The sequence below is a fragment of the Peromyscus californicus genome, unplaced genomic scaffold (genome assembly GCF_007827085.1).
Source record: "Peromyscus californicus insignis strain IS unplaced genomic scaffold, ASM782708v3 Scaffold_18__1_contigs__length_77618521, whole genome shotgun sequence".
Classification (NCBI taxonomy): Eukaryota; Metazoa; Chordata; class Mammalia; order Rodentia; family Cricetidae; genus Peromyscus; species Peromyscus californicus.
In genome coordinates this window covers 9,450,895-9,477,168 of record NW_026294480.1, presented here as the reverse complement: position 1 = coordinate 9,477,168, position 26,274 = coordinate 9,450,895, and the positions used below count along the sequence as shown (strand labels likewise).

Here is a 26,274-nt window from a genome sequence, read left to right as displayed (position 1 = left end):
TTACCACTGTGGTAGGAAGAGAGGTCTCTCATTTACAAAGTGTCTTGTGCTTAAAACTCCAAATAATGTCAACATTTAAAAAAATTTCCACTTTTATGAGCAATAGGTTTTGGGGGGGTTGTTTTGTTTTTTTAATAAAACAAAGGAACCATTACAACCTGTGATATAAAAACTTCATACAAAAATATCTTAAGGCGGCTGGTAAGATTATTGACTATGTTGAAAAAACAAACCCACTAAACTTTGAGAGGTTTTAATTCTATAAAAGTCTACGTCTACCCTATATCTAGGTTTCAATATTTTTCTTTCTCATTCCTGAAATATAACTGTGCAGATAATTTAATTTTTGAAATAGTTAAACATGAGATTATAAAATAATAACTGTTAAAATTTTTCTTAAATATGTGACTTCTTACAATTTTGCTTCTTAAACAAGATAAAAATTGTAACTAAATATGTATGAAAAGTGCTTCAGCTGTGTATCTCACTTAATTTTCACTTCCTATTTATGAAATTAGTATTTTAGCCCATTTTAAACTTGATGAAACTGATAATAAATAACTTATATTGGTATCTTGGGGCCAGTGTCTTACACATCTGTCTAATTTTCAGGCCCTTACCTTATTATACAGCAGCACTCTCTGTTTCTCAAAGTTGATGCCTTGAAAAATCTTATTTTCCCCATCTGTCATCTGCCATCTTGGTTCTAAACTTTGTGTTTCATGTATTTGCTACTATTCATCTTTTTGGTGGGTTTCTTTCAGGAATTACAGTTTGAAAGGCTGACCCGAGAGCTGGAGGCTGAACGCCAGATCGTGGCCAGCCAGCTGGAGCGATGCAAGCTTGGCTCGGACACAGGCAGCATGAGCAGCATCAGGTACAAGCTCTGTGCTCCCTGCTTTCTCTGTGCTTCGAGTTGCCATTGGAAGTAGCTGTGTTTGTTTCCTTTTAAACCTAGCCAGGGAATTGGGACATTCAGTCAGATGTGGGAAAGAAATTGGAAGTGACCTGAATTAAGATGTAAGACGTTCAAAAGATGTCCAGAGTAACCTGATTTATACTTGAAACTCTTCTTAACAAAATTAATACTTGTCCTGAATGCAAAGTACGTATAATTTTATACAAAGGGAGGCTTTCCTGAAGTCAACTTGTTGGGAATGAAAAATGCCAAATCACAAATTTTATTCGCTACCACCCCCAAAATGATACAGAACTGTAGGTTACTAAGATGAATGTTTTGATAGAATGCAAATTGTTTGCTAATGTATAATGTTATTAAAAATTACTCTTCCAGTAGCAACTGCATATGGAGGAGTAGTTATTAATTCATGGCCGAAAGTGTTCAGTTAGTTAGTTTGAGATTTATATCTTCTAAAAACACTTTTTTATAGTCACTTGATTACAAGTAAATTGTCTTTCTTGGGACCGTGTATAAGGTTTAACTTTCTGTTCTGAAACATAGTGTACTTCTCTGCCGTCTGTTTGGTGTTGTATTTTGGGTACTTTACATCTGTAGGAAGATTTCTTGGCCAAGGAAACAGTACCACTATGGTAAATGGATTCCAACATTTCTCTGACTGAATGCCAGAGCAATTTGTTAATCATTGATAGACTGAGGCAGGAAGGCTGTATAGAGGCTGCTTCTCTTCCATACTATGAATTAAGGACTTATGTTTTTCCACCCCCAGGGCTCTGACATCCCCTGTGGATTCATCCCCAATTGCATTTTTAATTGTCTCACTGCTTTCACAGTCCACTTGTGAGAGACAGCACCATAGCCTGTCATGGGTGGAAGTGTGACAGAAATTCTATTCTTAGGCTCTACAGACACTTTATTCTGAAAGCTACATTGTGAGTTTGGTTGGCTCTTTGTTCCCAGCCCCAAGGTGAGAATTAAAATACATAGTATTTAATATTATTCACTTCTTGTTTGATTGCAATGAATTTTTGGCAGGAATCTTTACACCCTGTGTTTGTGGACCAGGTTAACATCATGGGCAGGATGTTGTTTTCTATTTGCAAAGCCTTATTTAAGGTATGTGTCTTAGTTACATTTTATAGCTGTGATAAGACACCATGATCAAGGCAACCAAGAGGAAAAAAAAAAGAACTCATTTGAGGCCTACAGTTTCAAAAGGTTATTAATTTGAGTCCATCACCAATAATGGTTGGAAAGGAGGAGGTAGGATATGAGGCTACATGTGACCACAGACAGGACGTAGACAGATCAAAGTGGGCACCCTGCTGGCCTTCTCCTTTCCCCTGTATTATTCACTATGGGATACTAGTACATGGGACTGTGCTACCCACATTCAGAAGGATGCTCTCTCTTCACTAAAACCTTTCTGAAAAAACTCCCATGCTTTACTAGGTAATCCTGATTCCAGTCTGTTTGGTAGTAAGCATTAACCATCATACTCTGGTGTATGTAGCTGCTCACTATTATGTCTGTGGTTTCTGAAACTCATGATGAAAATGTCTTAGGCATCCAGACTAACCAAAGCAGGATGAATAAGGAAATGACTAGAGTACAGTGTTTGCTATAATTTTGTAAGACTGAATGAAGGTGATCAATGGTGAAGAGAAAAATAAGTATTCATTTCACATTGCAGTTGTAGGTTTCTGAAGAACTTTGGACTAAAGATGAACATTCCCTAAGCAGCTAATAGGTCTGTCTAGTTTCATAGGTCTGTATGCACTGCTAAATTGACATCTGTTTCACTTTGAATTCTGGTATTTTATTTTCAGTCTATTTACCTGTCAATTCACAATCTCAGTCTTGAGGAGCAGAACTTAAATCCAATTAGGAAGTGTTTGGTTACTCCCATGACATTTGTGCCACTATTTTACCAGTGAGCATGTTCTGTCAGTCCAGTCAATATCATATATCACATGTTCTCAGTATTTCTATATGATACTTTCTAATGTCATTATCAGTATTTATTAATTATACATGATAGTGAATTTCATTATAGTTTATCTATCTGTCTCCATATGTATCTGTCCATCAGAGGTATTTTTATCATTTTGATCCCTATTACTTCTCTTGTACCTTCCTACTCCTGCTGACCTCTTTGCTCTTCCCAACTAGTCCTTTTACTTTTAAGACATTTGTTTGCATCTGCATGTGTGTGTGCATGTATGTGTGTTTGTGTGTTTGTGTGTTTGTGTGTGTGAGAGAGAGAGACAGAGACAGAGACAGAGAGAGACAGAGAGACACACACAGAGTTTCTCAATGTATTAGAACAGGTTTTCTTAGAAGAGCATAGGTAAGAAGATGTTTCCAGGAACATGAGTATCTTACCAATGGTTATACTACTGATGAAAAATTTTCTTCATCCTTCAGGAGCCACTAAGTGCCTTTAGATCCTCTGGGAAGGTGGCATCTCATGTCTCCTCCCTAAAGCTACCATTACATGCCTAGAACTCCTCACAGAGAGATAAGGCCTCATGAGCACCTACCCCTCTACAGAATAGGAGGTTGATGGGCACAAACTTGTGGCTGGTCTTGCATAGGTAATCACAATTGCTGTCAGTTTCGGTGCCATGTCCAGAAGCCACTGTTCTAGTGCACTGCAGTTCACTTCTCACCACCTGCATTCTTTGCACATTTTGCCCTGAGGCTTGAAGGGAGTGATATGGATGTCCAGTTTGGCATGCAGTCACTTATTTGCAGTCCTGGAAAAATTCTGAGTCTCTGCAATTTGTCCACTGTAAAAAGAAGCGTCTCTGAGCAAAGCTGACAGCAACACTAAGCTACAGGGATAAATGTAATTATTTAAGAGGCATGTTGATTGGCATATCATGTTCAATTGCCAAAACACCAACAGTGACTTCCCTTTTAGGACCTATGATCTCTCTAAGCATGGACTTCAGACCATGTCCACAGTACTCAACATAAATCCCCTATTAGTTACCAGTTGGTTATTGTACTATGTCTGTTGTACCAGTGGACACATTTTGCTTCATCCGTAGGTAGTATAGGACATAGATTCCACACATACATATGTACGAATGTTGATATCAATTCTCTCTCAGCTTACACTTCTTATCATTCTTACATGGCTTACAATTCTCCTCAGCTTACATTTCCTCAGCTTACATCTTCTTACACTCTGGGGGTGATCCAGCAGAGAAACCACTTTCATCTTATTTCCAGCTTGATTTACCTGTCTGCTGCCTATAGAACATGGGGTGTCTTCAACAGTAGGGTTTAGCCATCTGGTTCTGGTGGGAACACAATCACAATGACAATCAATTGTATGTTGTGTGTGTGTGTGGGGGGAGGGGGGTTGCTCTAATAAAACATGTTAATAGCTGGGGATCAACACTCCATAGGAACAACTACAACTTCCTGTTAGTAGCATGTTTTAACTATCCCTCAAAGATGTAAGGAGATTTTCTCAAGTGCTACTATAAATTTATGAGAGTATAAATAGATCCCCAATAATTATATTTCTTAGTTTCAGTGGGTAAGAAAAATACAATGGAGAGATATAGAATTCAAACTATAGGTAGATATCTCTTGTAGACGACTCTAAGGGAGACATAGCTATTTATTTTCATTTTCTGTAGTAATGGAAGTACATGTAAAATGTATAATCTAAAAGGAAATACATTAATAAGTAACATGATCATTTATTACTATTATGATTAAGATGTTAGCTCTTTTATGCTTGGTTCTCCTATAATAGATACCACAGATTATTTATGAATGACAGAAATTTATTTCTCATAGCCATGTACTCTATTCATAGGAGCAGGATCTCCAGGACTGAATATGTCCATTGGGCCACACCTTTCACCATTCTGTCATTGGCTAATATCCAACCCATTAGTTTAGAAGGCACAAAAACTATGACATTGTCCCAGTTCCTGTTCTAGGGAATAATCAGTTTGGAAAAGTGTGAGTTATTACTCCTCCAAAAAGGGTGTATACATTTCTTTAAGCAAGAAAAATCATTTGTTGACTTAGTGTCCTAAATCACTTTTGCAGTAGTCATGTCTAAAGTATTTATGCTTTAATTTTATGAGAGAATACAAGGACTGTAGACATATTTTGAAGTTGTTTTTCTGAAGTGACACTTTTTAAAAAAAGAGTGTCTCTCTGTTTTTTTAGTGTAAATTCTGGAACAAAAGCACCCATCACAAACATTCCTAATTACATACTTTTCAATGAACAAGTCTTCTTTATGTTACCTCTTTTTCTAGTTCCCTGCCATTATAGACATCCTCTTTTAATACTAAAATTATTCACTTAATATTTCATAGTATGTTTCCTTAACTCTACATAAATTAGGAGGGATATTCCAGAATGATTCTGGACCCAGCACATCAAAATTCTGCATCGGGTTCCAGACAACTCTTCCTGCCCGGAAACTGTAAGAGCACAGTTGGTGAACAGGGCCACATGTCTTCGTTTCACCCTTGCTTGCCCCATTGTCAGCTCTCTGGTCCTCTCCTATCTGGGCTGGAGTCCAAGGTCACCACATAGAACCATCGCTATACAGTAGCAAACATAAATTAAAGCTGCCATCTCCTCCTCAGGTACATTAAGACTTGAGTGGGTCTTCTCAACTACTAGAAGTAGGTGTCGATCCATTCTCTGTTTCCTCCACTAGTCCATAGGCAATTCCTCCAAGGCAGAACTTCACACACGGGCAGTGCCCATGAGTAGGTAGTAACCACTCCATCTGTGTGGACTATGAAAGGCTACGTAGAACTCTTGTTAAATTTCTACTGTGCTGTTGTTATTGTTTGGGCAGTACCGTCGATATTATCACATATAAATATTCCATCCTACAAAATACAAAATATATCTTGTGCCCATTTCTCTTTAGATTGTATGTTTGTATGTAATGTCATCGTACACAGCATATGGCATTCCAGTCAACAGTGAACCACAAATGTGGCAGCAATGTCATAGGATTATATAACCTCATGATGTGATCATTCAGTTATGTAAGTAAATATAGTATTGTTTACACAATTATAAAGCTCAGCTGACTAAGCACGTCTTAGAACGTACATACCTGCAGTTACATAACGCACAACTCTACATACTTGTCATGATTACATTTATGTAGCAGTATGTGTAACTGCTATATATGCATTATATAATTACAATATATGAAAATAATACATTATCCTGATATTTTCAAATAAGAATATAAACTCTCACTGCTCATTCTGGTTAGATTTTATGAATACTACCTGTTAAAATAATTACCTGAGGTTTAGGTGTACTAATTTTTGAACCCAGGTAGCTTTTTTTTCCACAAACACGTGTGTTAAAATGCTATGACACAGTATCTCCTGGTGTCTTGAGTCATGATGTAAAGAACTCTGTCTATCTCTTCTGTCCATGTTGACCTGGGAGTACAAACACTCTTTAACTGATGTTCTCCATTTTTCTATCCACCTGCCAAAATGATGATTATCTTGAGATTATTCATCTGAGTGTATTTCCAAGATTTATGCTTCTACAAGTGAGATAAAATGTTGCTTATGTAATTATTATGAAATGTATAGTGAGGCCATTCAATATTCTCCTGTGAAGTTCTGGTACTTTCACATACTGTCCATGGTCATTTGATAATTTTACTAAGATTTATGTCTATAAAACCAGCTACCACATTAAGTATATTGCTTTAAAATTGACAATAGTCATCTTTCCATGAATTTTATGTAGGTTATTTTAAAAGTTTGAAAACTTAATGCTTATAGTTACTTGATAGTTTCTCATGAATAATGTGTCTAAACCTTTCTACCATTTTTGGAGCCAAGCTTCTTTCCAAAATGTCATTTCAAGCAACTAGTATATATTTTAAATCTAAAAATAATCAATTCACAAAATTTTATTCACAGATATTTTATCATAAAACAGATGGTAGATGAGAACTATAATGGGTTTTGAAATTTAACATTTTGATTGGGAGGGAGCTGAAATCTGTAAATGTTTAATTAGCCTAGAAGATTTTGTGTGTGTGTTTCTATTTTTGTAACTTTTTTTCCAAGAGATGTAAGGTAATGTGTTTTTAGTTACATAAATTGTATTTCAATTTCACCATTGTTGGGCTGGGGATGTGGGTCAGCGATATAAGTATTTGCCTAGCCTTCGTGAAATCCCAAATTTAATCCCCAGCACCCAATACTAACAAAACTAAACAGAGGACCATTGTATTTCTAGCTTTGCCTGGGAATATGTTTTCCATGTCTTTGAGTTTCAGTTTCCTAGCTATAAAATTGTGACAGTTCAATTCTATATTCTTGCAAAGATAAAAGGAAGAATGTAAGTACATAAGGAGCCTAATAGTTTACCACCAGTAAGCCATGTATGTTTTTCTTTCTTAGCAAACATGCAGAAGACCTTCTTATTGCAGCCTTTTGCTTAATTATTAAGCAACACAGATTATATAGATCAAATTTCTTTTCACTCTGAACAAAAATATGTGTCCAGTAATACAGTGTTTGTGCTCACAATCCAGACCAAACACTCAGAAAATGCCAAGGAACAATGAAAGAAAACTCACACAGGGAAACTTGCAAAACCTATTTCGTCTCATTGATTCTATGCAATTTTTTTCTATTTCTCTGATGTCAGCATTGAGTTTTACTATTTCTTCCCTTTGACTCCTTCTGGGTCATTATTTCTTCTTATTTTTTTAAGCTTTCAAATGTATCATTAAGTTATTTCTATATCTCTCCAGTTGTATTTTTGTTTGTTTTTTCATTTTTTCTCTTTAATTAGGCACTTAGAGCTATGAACTTGTCTAGGAACTGCCTTCACTGTATCCCATAGATTTTCTCATATTGTTTTTTTCAGTTGGTCCTGAAACATTTTTAATTTCCTTCTTGATTTCTGTTGTGGTGATATTATGTTCCCCAAAATATTGTGTACCCTAATAAACTTATCTGGGGTCAGAGAACAGAACAGTCACTAGATATAGAGGCCAGAAGATGGTGGCACACATGCCCTTAATCCTAGCCTTTTGGAGGCAGAGATCCAACCCCGAACTCTGTGCGTTCAAAGCCACACTGGAAAGAGCTAGGCGTGGTAACAAGAGCCTTTATTCCCAGGAATTGATGGCAAAAAGCAGAAAGCTATATAAGGCATGAAAAACAGGAACTAGAGCCTGGTTAAGCTTTTAGGCTTTTGAGCAGCACAGTTCAGTAGAGATTCATTCTGGATGAGGACTCAGAGGCTTCCATTCTGAGGAAACAGGATCAGCTGAGGAACTGTGGCTTGTTCTGCTTCTCTGATCTTCCAGTGTTGACCCCAGTACCTGGCTCCAGGTTTGTTTTTTTTTAATAAGACCTTTTAAGATTCTTGCTACATTCTGTCTTGACCCAACTTGCATTCAGTAGTGAGTTTCCCTGAGTTTGTGTACTTTAGACTGTTCTTGTTGTAGTTATTATCTAGCTTTTACCTGTGGTGGTCAGATAGGGTGCAGGGTGTTATTTCAGTTTTCTTACATCTGTTGAGACTTGCTCTGTGTCCAAAGATGTGGTAAATTTGGAATAAAGTACTATGGGCTTCTGAGGATAAAATATTCCATGGGTGGAGTTCTTTTTAGATGTCTGGTAGGTCCATTTTAATTAAGACATTATTGAACTCCTGCATTTCTCTGTTTAGTTTTTGTCTTGATGACCTGTCTGTTGGTGAACATGGAGTGTTGACACCACTACTACTGTGTGAGGTTCAATATGCGATTTTTAGCTGTAGTAGTATTTCTTTTATGAACTGCGGAGCACTTACGTTTTGTATGTAGTTATATTTCCTTTAATGAGCCATGTAGTGTCCTTCCATATCTCTTCTGATTAGTTTTATTTTGAAGTCTCTCTCATCAGATAGTAAAATAATTATTCCTGCTTGCTTCTTGCATCCCTTTGTTTGGGATGCTCTTCTATATCCTTTTATCATAAGTAATGTCTCTCTGTGGTGGTGATGTGTGTATCCTGGAGGCACCAGAAAAATGAATCCTGTTTTCTAATCTCATCTATTAGTCTGTGTCTTTTTATTGGGGAATTGAGACCATTGATACTGGGAGTTATTGTAGCGCAATAATTCTTACTAATTCCTGTTATTTTCTTGTTGTTATGTTGTTATTGATGTTTGTTTGCTTGTTTTAGACTTTGTCTGGTTAAATGTTCTTTGAATATTTTTCTTCATGGCCTCTTTGGTACAGTTAACCTTCTTTTAGTGTTCTCCTTAGGAACTGGGTTGGTATGATGTGGATGTGGGATGTTTGTTTGTATTTGGGATTGATGGGTATTTCCTCACTTGTACATCAGAAAACAGCTGGTCCTGGGTTTGCTCAAACTTTTCCTCTTAGGCTCTTCATCTTGTTCACACTGTCTCTTGTAGTCAGGAGTTGGATTTTTTTTTTTTTTTTTTGCGTATGTGGGTCTGTGTGCATGCATTTGCACAGGATTATGTATACATGTAGATGCCAGAGTTTCCTATAGGGTGTTTTCTCAATTGTCTTTCACCTCATTTTTGAGACAGGAGCTTTCACTGAATCTGGAGGTCACACATTAGTCTAGATAGGGAGGTAAACAAGCCTTGGGGATCAGATAGTGCCCCTCTTTCTAGACATAGGCCGGAAGTTAAGCAAAAGCAGTCAGTGTCTCCAGTGGTTTCTGAGGTAGGTGGAGAGTTTCTGGAAACTCTACTTAGTCAAATGATACAGGAAAGGAATGGAAAGTGATTGTTTGTTTAAAATATTTTTAAAACACTTGGTGCTCTAGACCAATACTGTATGCTTAACTTCTACTAGAAGCTTTACCGTTGCAAACAGATGCCTTGGCTTGTTTTACTCCATCCTGTGTGAATGTATTCTAATTCTCTTTTATCCAGGAGAAATGATCAGAATTTTAAATTTAAGAGATTGCTGTGTTAGCAGCAGGCAGCAAAGATGTTGCCTAATTTGTTGACAGTACAGTGGTGTTCATAAGCTCCAGTCTTCTCAAACATCTGTTTGTTTAGTACCTCAAGAACTGAAGAGGTTTAAAAATGCCACATATTGTTTCTTATTCTTATGTACTTATTTGAGAATGTAACTCTCAGCAAGATTTTATTGGAAAGATCTGTCCAAGGAATTGACGGCCGACTTTTCACAAAACTTAGCAATTAACCTTCTTTCCCTAATGTGTGAATGATGGTGTCCACCTGTTGAGAACTCATTGTCATTTTAACATGCCTCATTTAAGGTAAATAATTAAATTGTGTCTTTAGGGACTCACATATTGCCTGTTAAGTCATGAATGTCTAACAAATGTGTGGCTTTCATTTAAGGAGTTTTTGTAGGGTGATAGTGAAGACAGTGGAGTTGGAACCTGTGAGTTCTATATTTGAATGTCAGCATTACATATTACCAACTTCATGCATGTACTTTTAAATGTCCCATAACTACTTGAATTTGAGAGAATGATTGTATTTAGGTTTGTTACAATGATTACTTGTGGAAACCCAGAAAATTTTTATAGTCTTTGGCACCAGAAATATCTGATACATATGAACCAGTTTTACTTATTTTATCCAAACATGATATGACAGTGTTTGTGTCACAAGAACAAGGAGAAAGAGAATGCCCTGATTTTCACATAGACAGACAGAAAGACACACACACACACACACACACACACACACACACACACGCACACGCACACGCACACGCACACGCGTACACACACATACACACACGTGCATATACGCACACACACACAATGCTTTTTTGTTCTTTTTCTTTTAGTTAGTGAGAGATTATGACTATACCAAACTACAGGTGCAGTTTTCAACTATTGCCATTCCTAGCCAGGAATGCCATGGTAAAATTATGTATGCAATAGGCGTGTGGTGTTGTAGCCAGGGCACATTGAAATATCACAGTGTTTTGGATGGTATTTTTAGTATGGAATTTGTAGTTGCTCTCATATTGATTATTGCTCAATGCCACTGCAATTCTTAGGTCTTTGTTGAACTATTAATAAAGTACATTTAATTCCCAGCCACCTGGTTCCAAGAAAGAATTTTATCAATGAGATTAATGTGGTAATATTAATAAAATATTAAATTCATACTATCACTTAAACCTCAGAATTGTTAGTGTTCTTTGAATACCATGAAGTGTGTTTGAGGGGTTATGGAAACTAACGGTATTGTGTAGTACGTGTGTCCAAAAATTCAACTCTGCCTGTTTCCCTATGGGTAGGTGCCAAGGGCAGTGGCAAAATAGAAGCAATGAACATGGGTTTTGAGATCCTCCAGTAAGAAGAGGAGGAATGGAGGAAAGCAGACAGTCAGTTATCCACCCATCTATTCACTCAGTCAATGTTAGGCTTGGTCATACCATGTGCCTCACAATGTAAGATACTGGAAAACAGCTGTATATAAGAAGGTGAATTTGCCTTCTTTCATGCAAATTACAGACTTACTGACATGGACTAACAGGCTGTTCTTCAGTGACAGATTCCACAAGGGAAGGAACATGGGATCAGAAAATAGGAATATTGGGGTCTGGTGGTGGTGGTGGGGGCATCTTGTACACGCTAAGTGTTATGAGAAACAGGTTTATTAAGAATTATAGCATCTTGTATACAGTTTGCAGGAGAGAAATGGGACAGAGTCAGCAGAAAGTTAGCATACAATGAGATAAAGTTGGCAGGAAGTTAATCTAGCGATGTTGCACAAGGGGAACAGGATACCTCCTCCTGTGTGCCAGGGACAAGTGCTCAACTGCCTTGGGATTGATAACTCCAGTCACTGCAGGGGGAAATCCAGGTTCCCAGGAACTGAAACCTAACTCCTTTGAGGCTCTGGCCAGAGCCCCAGATTAAACCCTGCCATGTCTGCCCCTGGGCAAAGGCATAGAACTAGGTTCTCTTTGTCTTTTCACCAGGACCTCTGAGAAAGCCTTGATCGGTCTAGTCTTTAGTGCTTACTGCTATCTTAAGGATAATGCTCCATTTAACATGGACGTAGCAACATCTTTTCTGGGTAAGAACAGTTTTCTTAAGCATCCATGACAAAATGTCCGTTGCGGTAAGCGCTGTGTTTCTATAGACTACTCTTTCCCCCCCAAAAAAACAGAGAGAAATGATCAGAAGTTCAAAGGAAGGAAATTGAATTGATTGCTTTCATTCAGGGAGGGGCTCCAGAGGTATGCTTTAACCTTAACCTTGACCATTTGAAGCATTTATTAGACTGGCTAGTGAACGAGCATTCCAGAGGGAAGACGTTAAGCACAACCGTGTTTTGAGTGCAGCACTTGGGGTCAGAACAGAGGAACCATGAATTGATGAAGAAACAAAACTCCAAAGAATATTTGAATGGTTTTAAAGAAATGATGAAAACCAAAGACTAGGGGAACCTTAAGTAAGTAGAGGAATTGTTGGTGGTAGCATCAGGGGATTGGATTTCCAATTTTTCACAGAAGATTTAACTGGCCTCATTCCAGGGAGAATTCTTCCATTGTAAGTCAGAAAAGTACAAAGCAAGTGAGTCTCTGAGATGCTAATTATATCCAGTGATATTTCCAAAGAAATCTATTCTCATGTAGTAGACTAAATTATACACTGTTTTTAAAAATGTTATCATTTATTATAGGGCTTTAGTTCTAATGTAAAAATAATATATTTAAGATTATGCTATATAAATATAATTTTCAGAAACAAATTTTAAGATAGTAGCTCACACGCTTTGACTATAGTGTCTACAATTGAGAATATAGAATATTTGTAAGTTCATGGTTTTTAGGAAACTGTCTCAGTTCTGCTGGTCAGTAGCTACCATCTGTCTCTCCATTTTCTCCTTCAAGAGATTAGACTAATACATTTCTGTATTTCCCATTTATTCATTTCACTAAATTCTTTATATTTTCCTTCACAGATACATTTAATATATAAAATATTTAGTTTTCTCATTTTTTTGAATTTCATATACGTGTTATACATTTTTTTTTTTGCAAACTGTTTTTTTAAACTCATTTTTGCTTCTTGTGATCAGTTGGGTTGGTGTGGATGCTGGTAACACATGCATTTTCTTAGCTGATATCTTCCACTGCATCATGTGAATGTATCCCAGGGAATTTGGTATGTATACACAATATTCTCAGAATTTGCAGATTTTGACTCTGTAAACATATGGATGGGACATTGCTGAATCATATTCATGATAAGGGCAAGTATTGGTTCCTGTGGGGATGGGCAGAAGAACAACCAGTGTGTAAGGCTAATAAATTTCTCCATTGGGCTGAGCTCCAGGAGTCCAGTTGAAGAGAGGGAGGAAAGATTGTAGGAGCTGGGGGAGGGGGGGTGGAGGCGGTCAAGAGACAGCTGATCCAAGCCCATGGAAGCTTGTAGACTGTAGAGTGACAGCTAGGGAGCCTGCATCGGACTGACCTAGGCCCTCTGCATGTGGGTGACACTTGTGTAGCTTGATCTATTTGTGGGGTCCCTGGCAGTGGGACCAGGCTTTTTGGAACCTATTCTCTATTGTGGAATGCCCTGCTCAGCCTTGATGCAGTGGGGAGGAGCTTAGTTCTGCCTCAACTTGATATGCCATGCTTTGTTGACTCTGCCCCTTTCTGAGGAGTGGATGCGGGTTAGAAAGGAGGTGGGAGGAGGGAGGGGAAACTGTGATTGGTATGTAAAATAATTTAAAATAATTTAAAATTTTAATTTGAAGAAAAAGAAATTTTTTGATTCTTTCCATGCACTCTCAGCAAATGTTTTCTTAATTATTATTTGTTCTTTTACATCTGGTGGATTTGAAGCTTCCATTATTCTAATTTCTGCTCTAATAGAAGACTGTACACATTTATTAGATATCGATGTTTACAATTCTCTCAAGTGCTGTTCATGCATTTTGCATGTTTTCCTCTGTTGACATCTTCATTTTAACTTAGGTATTTTCATTCTCAATATATTTAGTTGCTAACTTTCTGTTACTCGGGTATATTACAGTCATGTTCTCCAAAGTCTTTGGCATTCGTCACCTTGTGTCACCTTTTGATGGACAGATTGTCTTTCTTACTTGTTTTTATTAGCTTGCTTGTGTATTTCCTTTTTGGTTCTACACTCGTGCTTCCTTGGCACTCCCCAGCCCCCAACACACTATTTTAATCCATGTGGTTACCCAGTCCGTGTTTCTTTTGGTTTATGGCTGTAGAAACTTGTCTTTGAATCTTTAAATAATTTAAGGAATTAAAACAATGACCTATGAGAGTACTCCCATTAATTGAGAAGGTATGTCTTTTTATGTTGCAATATGTTGATTGTTCTAAATTCAGCATATCAAGATAGATTTGATTTTCCTTTCCTCTCCTTATTTTCCCCCCATGTAAACAGCTGATTGTCTCAACAGCTGATCTTCAGGAGACTTCCTTTTGCTTCATAAACTCCAGTGGTCTCTGTAACGAATCCCATTTTCACAGCTATGTGGTCTACTTCTGGGAAATTGATGCTTTACGGTTACAAGTCATTCAGTTCATGAACACGATACCCATTTATTTCATTTTTTTTTTTACTTGTCTGAGTGGAATTTAGACATTTATCCTTAAAGGTTTCATTCATTCATTAAGCTGTTTCATGTATCTGTCACACACACTAGCCTGTTCACTGCAAAACTTTCAAACAGATATTAGGTCATGTTCCTTAGAATATTTTCATGGGAATTAACTGAGGTCTGGATTTAAATATGGAATTCTCAGGAAGATTTGGACTTAACTCTGCTAAGCACAAATGCTTGCCATTCACTGTTCATGCTTGTGAACTGAATTGTTAGTCTGTCCTGGGAGAGCATAGTAAAGAATATAAACTCAGTACCAAACACACAGGAGCAAGAATTGTACCATTCTACAATGCCTGAATCTCCATATTGTTTATAGTCAGGTGTTCAGGGTGCATGCCATCCACATTTCCATTGTCCAACTATAGTCCTCTCTGCACTTAGTGACAAGATATACGTATTCCAGAAGCACCAAAGATAATATAGCCATTGTTTTCTCTTACGCGTAATTGTTTGTGATAAAATTAATTTTATAAATTAGGCACAGTAAGGTACTGACAACACTATATAATAATGATAATAGGACCATTGTAAACCATAGAGTATAATAAAAATTATTTGAATATGGTTTCTCATTCTAGCTCTCAAAATATCTTCTTGTATTTTGTCCCTTTCTTGTGATGATAGGAGATCATACAGTGACTATCTGATGAAGGGTTGTGAACTGAAAGACATAGATAGGCATTGTGGCCTGGTGCTCTGCTGCTACTGGCCTTCTGCTAATGGTCCAAATGCTAACTGAACCTAATTCATATTGGATGACCACATGTAACTGGAATTGTAGAAAGACAACGTCAAATGGGATGGGACTCTGTACATGTTATGGCTCTAAACAGAATTTGTGTAAATAATTATATATCACCTGTGCCATTTTTCATTTATCATCAACGAGTGAGGCAACAAAATATCACAACACAAGGTAACAGCTCTCTCAAACCATCTTGCTGCAAATATTAATTATACAAGCAACATCAGTCCTGTTTTTATTCTCTAGTTATAAATAATTTCTTTTCTCCTCCATCCCAGGGCATTTCTTGGTCTTTATCACTGTAAGGAACATTTCCACTTGAGTGGGAAGCATACCGTCATAACCTTTCTGATCATATTTACACATCACAAAGCAACAGCCTGAAATGAGGGCAGACTTAATCAGTATAAGGAGTGAAAAGGAAACCACCCATCTTGGCTGCTTGCAAATAACCTTCAAACGGGAACCTGAAAAGAATGACATAGTATAGACATCACTTGATTTAGCATCTCATAAGCAATTGGTAATTCCATTTGCTTGAATGCTTGTTTGTTCTCAAGTTAATTAATATCCACAATATATAAAGAATTTTAAAAGAGTAGATGCAAGAAATTAATCCAGTCAATTAATAGATCAAAGAAATGGATCATTCTCAGAATACAAAGTACAAATAGCCAATAAACCTGGAAAAAAATCAACTTCTTAACCATCAGAAAAACATAAATCAAAGCTACATTGAGATTATATCTCACCCAAGTCAAGATAGCTATCATCAAGAAAATAAGTAACAATAAATGCTGCTGAGGATCTGAGGCATCGGGAACCTTTATTGCACTCCTGGGAATGTAACTGGCCTGGCCACTGTGGAAATCAGTGGAAGTTCCTCAGATAAACTAAAGCAAAATAAATATAACTACCACAAGACAGCTTCACCACTCTTATGTACTATGTATAACTTCAAAGGAATCTAAGTCAAAATATCACAGAGACTCTGTTTACCGAAGCACTGTTTATAATAGCTAAGCTATGAAATCTGTATAGGCATTAATCAACAGGTTAATGGATAAAACATGCAAACACACAACACTACATAATGAGTTACATTCAGGAATAAAATTATGCTATTTGAAGAACAATGAATACAATTGAGATCATCATATTAAATGAAGTAAGTCAAACACAGTCAGATATATCATGTTTTCTCTTGTAGACTCTCACATTTATATAAAAACAAAATTATGGATATACAACAAGAAAGTGGAGGTCATGGGATGCTTTATTAAAGGTTTGTAGAGAAGAGTTGGCATGGGATTTCAATTGATAGGTAATTGAAGATTAAAAATAGATGTAACTGCTTTCTTGAGATTCTTGAGAAATTGCTTTTGAAAAGCACAAATTTAAGTTGACTGCCTTATGTGCCTTCTAAAACAGATCATTAAAGAAGCTCACCATTTCTGAACCTTGCCCTTATTAAAGTGTGAACATTCATTGTGTATTTCAAATGGCAATGCACTATGTGTCATTTATCACAGTCGATGACAGAACATTTGATGTTAGTGGCTGGTGCATATTACCAATTTACAATGGTGGCTGTAGCTATTTGAGCATTTATTTCAAGACTAATCAGAGTTAATGTCCATGATTCTCCTTTGGAGGCTTGACATGAGATGAATAGAATCACGGTTTAAGAGACTCTGGGGCTAGAGCACAGAGTCATTTATTTTTAACCTGTCCATCTCTTTACTTTCCTACCATGAAAATTGTTTGGTCTCAACAGAAAGAAGTTCCCTGCAGCATTCTATAGATTGTGGGTTACAAACTCACTTACTTGTTTGAACAGAGCAGGACAATTTATTGATTCTGAGACTGGAGCTCGGTTGTCTTTTTGCTCAAACCTCCTGTCTAATGGTTTTTGTTGTTGTTGTTGTTGTTGTTGTTGTTGTTGATTGAGTCATTGTGCTGGCTTGTTTTGTGTTAACTTGACACAAGCTGGAGACATTTGGGAAGATGGCACCTCAACTGCGAAATTGTGCCCATTAGTTTGGCTCTGGACAAGCTGGTGGGACATTTTCTTGGTTGATGATAGATGTGGGAAGTTCCTCCAGCTGTCTTTGAGTGGTGCCATCCCTGACTGGTGGTTCTATGTGTTATAAGAAAGCAGGCTGGGCAAACAAGAGGGAGGAAAGCAGCCAACAGCATTCTTCCATGGAGTCTGCATCAGCTCTTACCTCCAGATTTCTACCCTGAGTTCCTGCTTTGACTTCCCTCAATAATGGGTTGTGCTAGGGAATTGTAAGTTGAAAAGAAAATTTCCTCTCCAAGTTGACTTTGTTCAGTGGTGTTTTATCCTCTCCAGGTTGATTTTGGTCAGTGGTGTTCTATCACAGTAATAGAAACCCTAACAAAGACAGCCATTTAAGATACACTGTGTATTTTAGCATATATTAATTATATAAATAAGGGGTTTCATTATAACATTTTCATATATCATATAGGAACATACTGTGATCATGTTCACTCCCACCTTTTCTCTTTCCTATTCGCTCCTCTTTCCATGTTTTCTTCTACATCACTGATTTTCATCATATTTTCATGTCCTGCTTTCTACTTCATAGCCTATATCTGAGAGAAAAATATGACACTTGTCTTTGTAAAACTGGCTTGTTTCATTTCATGTGATCTATAGTTCTATCCATTTTCCTGAAAACAACAATTTCATTCATTGTAGCTCAATAAAAGTCCATTGTGTGTATATACATTCATTTAGCTGTTCTGGATGTCTTCATAAACATGACTGCGAGTATTGCTATAGTAACCCAACTTGTATTCTTTGGGGTAAAATGCAGAAGTGTTATGATTCATCATGTAATGAGAATCTCATAGAACCACATTTCTGGTTTCCATGTGGCTAGACTAATTCACAACCCCACCACCAGTCTAATTTTCTCCTCCATCCCCCATCCTTACCAATATTTGTTTTTCTTATTTTCCTGATGATAACCATGCTAATACCAAACCACAACGTGGCTTTAATTTTTGTTATTAGTGTGGGCAAGGGAGGATGTAGGTTTTCAAGGAACAAAAGTTTTTGTTTAGATTTTTCAGTTTGATGGTGCCAAAAAGCATTAGATATCATTGGGGTTTGTGACCATCCAAAAGCCAAAGGACACAAACAGGCTTATGTATACCTTGTTTGGCATAGGATGTGGTGGATAGGGAGTCAAAAAATTTCTTCAGTGACAATAATAGATACAACTGCAGTTTATGAAGAACAGAGAAGTCTGCTGATGAGCAGCTGTTGACAAAATCCCTTGTTTAGGTGGGGAAAAGAAAAGGAAAATGACATTTAGCTTGATCTGCTGAATTGAAAAGTGACTACAAACAGATAAGAGATTGTAACATTAAAAAAAAATACATAATTTTACAGTTAATATGTGTAACCCCATAGGAGAGTGCTTTAATTCTTTAAACTATTTAAAGATTGAAAATGAAGTTTCTAAAAGATGTAATTCAAAATGAACACTGGCTGAAGTGAGACTACTCAGTGTATATAATATAGGAGAGAATGCATTACATCCTGCCATTTGACCTACTGCGACAACTTCATTTGGTCACCCTGAATGGGCAGTTAGGATAGAGAGGATAGCATGTGCCTTGTGGGCACTGCTGTCTCTAGCAGACAGCATCTGCTACAGTATAGCTGTGAATCCAGCTGCCCCATGGCATCATCCAGGGCCTATTGATTGTACAGATGTCACATGAAGAAAACCCTGACAGTTGAATGATTTGCTCATCTAGACCATGGCCCTGCAATGAAGGTCCCTTAAAAGCATCAATCCTGGCTGATTTAAGTACCATTCAGCCACATGTGAGTGACAGGGTAAAGAGATGGCTGGAAGTTGGATGCTGGATGAGGTCAACAGATTTTGGAATGAGAGCTCAGGATCTTCGGGAACCTTAGGAAAAAGCTTATAGGCCTGAACCCCTACAAACAGGGCCTTGAGGAAAAGATGGGTGAGCTATTTCCCATGGCACCAATTGTCAGGATGCCTCAAAAATTCAGATGCACTTCATAGTCACTCAGAGTGACTTTCACATTGGAGAATACAGTTCATATCTATGTTATGGTTCATGAATATCATGCCTAGCATCCACTGAAAACTAGAGGGGTCCCTGATTTTTTTTTTATTATTGCTCTTCTTATTTTCTTAGCATAGGACACCAGTTGAATTGACCTTAAGTATTTACCTAATAAACAGGCATCTGTGAATAAACACTTTGTATTATTGGAGAAATGTAATTAATCTTAGAAACAATACAAGATATTTTTTTAAAATACACATGAAACACATCATTTTTATCCAGTTAGCTTTTAATATAGACATCCAGGTGGAAAAAAGTTTTCATTCTGTCAGAAAACTATTGCACATTTTATATGACAACATCCTCATTAAAAACAACATCCTGTGAATTGCCAGGGCACTCAAAAAAACAGAATACATTGACCTAAGTATTCCCAGCCAGTCTTATTAGGTGAACACTCTTCACAAAGAATAACTAACAAGACAACAAGAACATATTGCTTACTTTCTCTTTATTAAGCATCTGTACCTCAAGCTGCATGTCCCTGAGTAATGATGGGATATATACAATAAATTAAATAGCCCAATTGCTGTGTTGCTGGCCTCCTGGGCATTCAAAAAGCTTACAAAAATGGCAAAAGCAGCACCAATTAATCTTTGGAATTAGGACGAGAAGAAAATGTTATGATAAATCTGGTTTTACCTGTCCAGTGCACCCTTCATTACTTCGGTATGGTAAGACTACAATTAAGGATGATGCTTATTGGTCAAGGGGAAACTGTTACAGTGAATAAAAATGCTGGGCCATGTTTCTTTAGAAGATCTTTCTTGTTGGAAGTTAATGTGAGGTAGCAGAGTCTGCATACTTTGCTGAGAACCTGCTGTGGAATGTCCATTTTTATTCCTTTGCCCCACTTGTCTGTGGCATTAAAAGCCTCACTTTTAAATTTTATTCCTAATGAAATTTGAAGTTAAGTCTTTCTAAAGCGTATAGAATTTGAAACTTCTGCCATCCAGGTACCTGTAGGGGAGGAAGTGCCTTGTGGGCACGTGGCTATCTTCCGACTGTAATAAAACAGCACAAGAATGGATGATCTGTGCCGAAATGGCTCCTCGTTTGGGTTTTTGTTTTTTTTAAATGGAGTCCATAGTAAACCCATCAAGTGGTAGACAGTCTCTTGAGAGGCTTTAGAATGTTCTGGACTATTATTAGGTTATACAGAGAATCTTCACCTGGTGTTTAGTGACTCAAAAGTAGTACTTACAATTCCTTATTCTACATCAGTTTCCAGAAGCTAATAATGAAAAACATGCAAAATGGATAACAAATACGTATTTTTGAAATTCATCTCTTTTATCTTTTTATAGGATGCTAGGATATACTCTAAAATTTTCTATTTACTAGTGTGAACACTGTACTTTAAGTGTGTTTGCTGTTTTTTTGCTTCTAGGATGCCCTAGTTCCTAAGCCCACCCTTTGCCCACTTCACCATAGGAGTCTGTCTGTGGCATTTGGCTGTTTCTTTTCCATTTAAGGAAAGAAATAAATTAAAAATTTAGGGCAACTATTTATTCTCTGTCTATTGGATACCAATGCCTAATTTAAAAGTCATAGACAGTTGGAAAGTGAATATATTTATAGAGCAATGATTTATATAGTGTCTATAAATTTTACTCAGTTTAATAATTTCATACAACTTTTAATTCTAATTTTTGCTCTTAATCTTTCAGGATTACAGGCAAGCTTTGATTTCATGTAGGTTATCCATCCATTAGTATAGAGAAATACAAAGTAATACATAAACTTATTAATATAAAAGGAATATTTTGATCCACAGTCTGGGGGCTCTAGTTGAAGATCAAGACCATATCACTTTGAGCCTCTAACAAGGACAGTATGTTTTGGGGGGAACATGACAGAATGAATCTTTGGCATCATGGCTCAGAAAGAAAAAGAGAAAGATCAGAGGAGCCAAGCTTCCATAGGAATGTGCATGTTCCAATGACCTAATGATATTGTTATAGACTCTGCTTCCCACAGTGGGGTACAGGCCTTTCCCATCACATGGACTTTTGGGGACACTAGACACATTTAAACCACATTGTCATGATAATTGTAGATTAACAGATCTGAACACTTATGTTAAAGATAATTATCATTCAGTGACCACTTCAGGCAAGTTTTTAATAATGGAGATTTGCATGATCAAATTATTTGACTTTTAATTGACAATCATTTTATTATCTATGGGACACAGTGTGCAGTTTGGATACATTGTAATGTGAATGAAAAAACCCATCTCACGTATTTATCTTTGCTGTGGTAAAAATATTTAAAATCTACTCATTCATCAATTGAAGTGTACAATGCTTTATTACTAATTATGTGGTTTATTCCATATGATAAACCATCAAATTTATTCCTATCCTTAAATTCAGATGAAGATACATTTAAAAAAAATAATTTCAGTATTATTTTTGAAATGATGAATTTAGCAAAGGAAGAATTTTGTTGCAGAATGCTGAGGGTTTAAAGACTCTGAAAGCATCTCTGAGAGAGTCAGATCATCTGTAAGTCATGCTTTGAGGATGCTGAGTAGCCTTTGCCCTACTGTACAAATTAATTGATACATGAAACGAAGTTGGAAGCACTAGCAGTTGATACCTATGAAAAGAGTCAGTGGTATATTCTCCGTTTACATTAGTGGTTTGCAAACATGAGAGCAAATGTCTATTTTTTATTATGTAAACATACTTATACAGTGATACATAGGCACCCCACTGACATTTACACACAGTGGGACAAAGAGTCTGTTGAACAAATTACACAGAAATGACATTTAATCTATGACTCTGAGTTAGGGTCCAGTTTCAGCTCTGTTCCTGGGTGAGTCAGCAGATGGTCGAGTAGTTTAGCAAAGTTGTCTAAGTCATGTGAGTACTGAGTCGCAGATACGAGTTTTAAACCAAGTGCTTTTAGGTCCAAGCCTCTAGGTTATAATACCAGCAACAACTGGTGTTGCAACACATATTTACTAGTTGTATTTTTCCCAGTGTATATTGTTATCTGTCATGATTTATATTTTCCTGAGATAGGTCAAGCATAGAAATTCCATATTCCTTGCAGTAGCAGATGTAGAAATGCTTTCCCTTTTCCTTTATTTTTTAAATAACCCAAGGAAAAAAATGCTTATTTCAAAATTACACTTGTGAAAAAATGTTCTTTTTATAGTGAAGAGAAAAAGGAGGGGAAGAAAATTCATGCTTAGTGTAACACCACGAATATAGGAAAATCGAATTAAAAATAATGTAAGTATCAGCATTCATGAGAGAGAGAGAGTTCTATATTATTTGGGTGTGTTCTGAAACATATTTCACATTATATGACAAGCTCAAGATTTTATAGAAGAATTACAAGGCGTGTATTTGAGTGGGAATGTGATTATTTCATTATAATTCCCTTTGCACTTTGTTTTAACACAGGTGAGTGAGTCCTCCATAAGAAGTAGGACTTCTTTCCCTTTCACATCTCAGCCTGATCTAACCTTCACTCAAGAACAAGTCAGAGCCAAGAGTGGTTGTCAGCAAAGCCTTTGAGGAAATGCCCTTGTGTGTGTTTCCCAGAAGGTGTGACTCACAGACAGCGCCCAACACTTCATTTCATCCTCCTGATAACCTTACAAAGAGAGGGAGGCATGACTCTCACTTTTGCAGTTTTCAAATGGATATCACTAGACCCCAGGGGAAAAGAGGAATCCCAGGATTTCTGCTCTCTACCTGTACCAGTTAGGCTATTCTCAGGTTTCACTCTAAGGAGGTGGGGCTTTAGTGTCTACAAAAAGCCAGGAAGGCTGTGGGAATCTTTGGGTTCTTGCAACAACCATGTGGTCTTCACTTTATCTGCGAGATGTTCCAGTGACATTAGCTAAGTTGAACTAAGGAAAGTGAAAATGGTTCACAAAACAGAAACAATATGAAAGTCTAGTGAGAAAAGCTGTGTTTATATTCCTCCTCCCATTGGAGAATGAAAAGACAGATGTTGCTATTGTTTTAAATTTGGGGAGACATCAAGGGAAAACTGTTTGCATGAGAGAATCCTAAAGGCAGCACAATATGCCTTCTTGCAATCAGTGTGAATATAGATGGTCACCAGCATGATAGAGGAGGACCCTCACTCTTAATTGTGTAAACTACTAAACCCTCATTCTCCACAGAGAACAAGAGGTAGAGTTACATAAGGTACTGATGCTAATGTTGAGAGCCATGGGAAAGAGGTTAGGTTTAGCAGGGCTGGCCTGTCCCATAACTACAGTCTCCTGATAGACCCTTGAGCTGTGATCAAGGCTGAGGCTACACATTGCCTGAGGGCCATGTAGATTTTGCTCCTGATTCCCAGTGAAGGCAGTTGGAAAACATTCTCCCTGGGAGGCTCTCCAGTGTCTAGTCTACATTATCAAGTGTCATTCCAGTCGGACGGAATCATGAGGTCAAGCCCTCTTAGAAGTTCAGAAACCTTCCTGAGGATTGAGGAGAGTCTATGGTCCTTACCATTTACTGCTCACTCAGTAATATCAACACTTTCTAGTATATTATTTCCTGAAAAAACATGTCCTGCCTTTCATTGGAGGTTTTGCATTTAATGCAGGAATTAATGCTGATTCGGAGTTTTTTGAAGAGAGAGCTGCCTCCTGTATTTATGGCTGTTGGCTTCTCTTGGATCCTCTTAGTGCCGAGAGTTTTTCTGGACTTACATCTCCACCTTCCCTGTTTCCAGCCCCTGTGGCTGCCACTTCAGTGTGCTAGTTCCTGTGTTGAAGTCCTCACTAATTGCTTTACTATTTCATGAAGAGGCATTAATTGCTAACATAATGTTCCCTCTCCTGTGAATTGATTACTCTTTAAAGCAAAGTGACTACTTCTAATTCTCTCCTACTTGTACCCCAACCCCAGCACAGTCCTTTTTTCCCTATCAGTGAAGAAAGAAAGCTCACCTTTGGACATGGCTATAGAAGTCTCTGCCTACAGCGCTGGACTCTTGCTTTATAATAGAAAAATTTTTCTGTGACACATCAAAGTTCAGTAGACGTCTGTTTTCTCAATGTTTTTTTTTTTTTGCTATTTTTTAAAAAGTTCATCTTTTTTTTTTTAACTCTCCAAGTGCCCACCTTAAAGTTTTCATGATCAAAGTGGTTGGTAAAACTTGAGCTGGGAAGCAGGTGTGAGATGGGATGCCAGAACAGTTCATTGTATCTAAATTTACAATGTGTATTCTTTGATAAATATGGATAGCCTCAGATGGTCAGAAATGGCCAAGAAAAGACCTATCTGAATTCTGTCCCTACGATGGTACATTGGTTAAAGTGAATCCAGTTTTAGACTCAATTCAGCTTCATTTCCAATATTTAACATGCAGCAGTAACAGACATCACATGGCCCATGCATATGCTCTGGAGAGTCTCTCAGAGCATTGGTTACAAGAATTTATTCTGCTTAGGTAAGGGGAGGAACTTCCATAGGATAGGTGCACCAAAGATAGATAAGCAGCAGGAATAACCCGTCTCTGAGTCAGTTCAGAAGACACAGCCTTTCTAAGGTGGGTATTGGACCCACAGAGCTTTGCACATTGAGCCCTGTGCAATACACTTGAAAAACTGAACTGTAGGATTTTCTAGAATGTGACACTTCTCACACCAGAAAGGTAGGGTCTTGACAATCTTCCTAACCACATGAAGACCTTAACATTATTCATTTTGTCAGTTACTAAACACCTCTAGCATCTCTTCAACCAATAGTCAAACCTAATTTTAATTTTCACAGCCTAGGGATCATACCCAGAACGTGGCCCTCACTAAAGCTTTTCCAATGACAACTATATAATCAGTCATGTTAGCTCCCACAAAAGCAGTTCTCTCTTTATTATGGAGTACCTTTAAAATTAGTTAATCACTCTGGAGACAATATGACACATGGCTTTCTTTCCATGTAAGCAATGAAAAGGTTATTTTCCAGATGAGAAGGAGCATCAGTAAGTGCTGAGCCCTTGTTGGAGGTGATCATTTTAAATTCACAAAAGGGTCAGTTCCAACTTGAATATGCAAGCATGGTGGTCCAAGTGTCTTCAAATATAATATTCCTAGCCACATGACATATGAGGAGTGTCAGAGCCACAGGAATAAGTATATATGGATGAAAATATGGAGGTGAATGAAGAGATGGCTGAGGCCATCACAGTCAACTCTTAGAGTCAGGTGTGACACTACCATTTGGGAATTTTATCACATGATACAAAACATTGTCAATACAGAAAAGGATACAGGCAAAATTTAGGCCACCCAAAAATAACACTGGCCATTCAGGTATGCTTTCTGGCCTTCTTTCCTGTGAGTATTTTATACAATTGAGATCTTACATACAGAAATTTCTCCTTCCCTCCCTGTCTTTCCTGCCATCGCTAACTTTAGGTGTTAGCATAACTAGATCAAGGACTATCTAGTTGACCCATCGCTAACTTTAGGTGTTGGCATAACTAGATCAAGGACTATCTAGTTGACCCATCGCTAACTTTAGGTGTTAGCATAACTAGATCAAGGACTATCTAGTTGACCCATCGCTAACCTTAGGTGTTGGCATAACTAGATTAAGGACTATCTGGTTGGCCAGCAGAACATTCATTCTGGCTTTGTGACAGCCTGAGCAGACTAGTGTGCACCAGTGGACTGAGTGGAGAAGGTCCATCCTCAATATGGGTGGTGACATCCACATTGTTAGACAGTCTATCTAGGTGGGGCCCAGATGGAATATGAAGAAAATGATTTCCTCTCTCTAATTTTTGTCCTGGAACAGGGAGATTCCCTTCTGCCTGCCGTCAGACATCT

At 37.4% G+C, this 26,274-nt stretch overlaps 1 protein-coding gene across 8 annotated transcripts in view; it reads left to right on the top strand.

The window, feature by feature from the left end:
• Ctnnd2 (catenin delta 2) overlaps positions 1–26,274 on the top strand; it is an 863,700-nt gene that overhangs the window by 309,078 nt on the left and 528,348 nt on the right. For 6 of the 8 annotated variants that reach the window (XM_052743021.1, XM_052743024.1, XM_052743023.1 and 3 more), the window contains one exon: positions 765–877. The exons of the other annotated variants lie outside the window; for them this stretch is intronic. In XM_052743021.1, the coding sequence (XP_052598981.1) occupies positions 765–877 (113 nt within the window). The remainder of the gene's footprint in view (positions 1–764; positions 878–26,274) is intronic. 8 annotated transcript variants of the gene reach the window in all.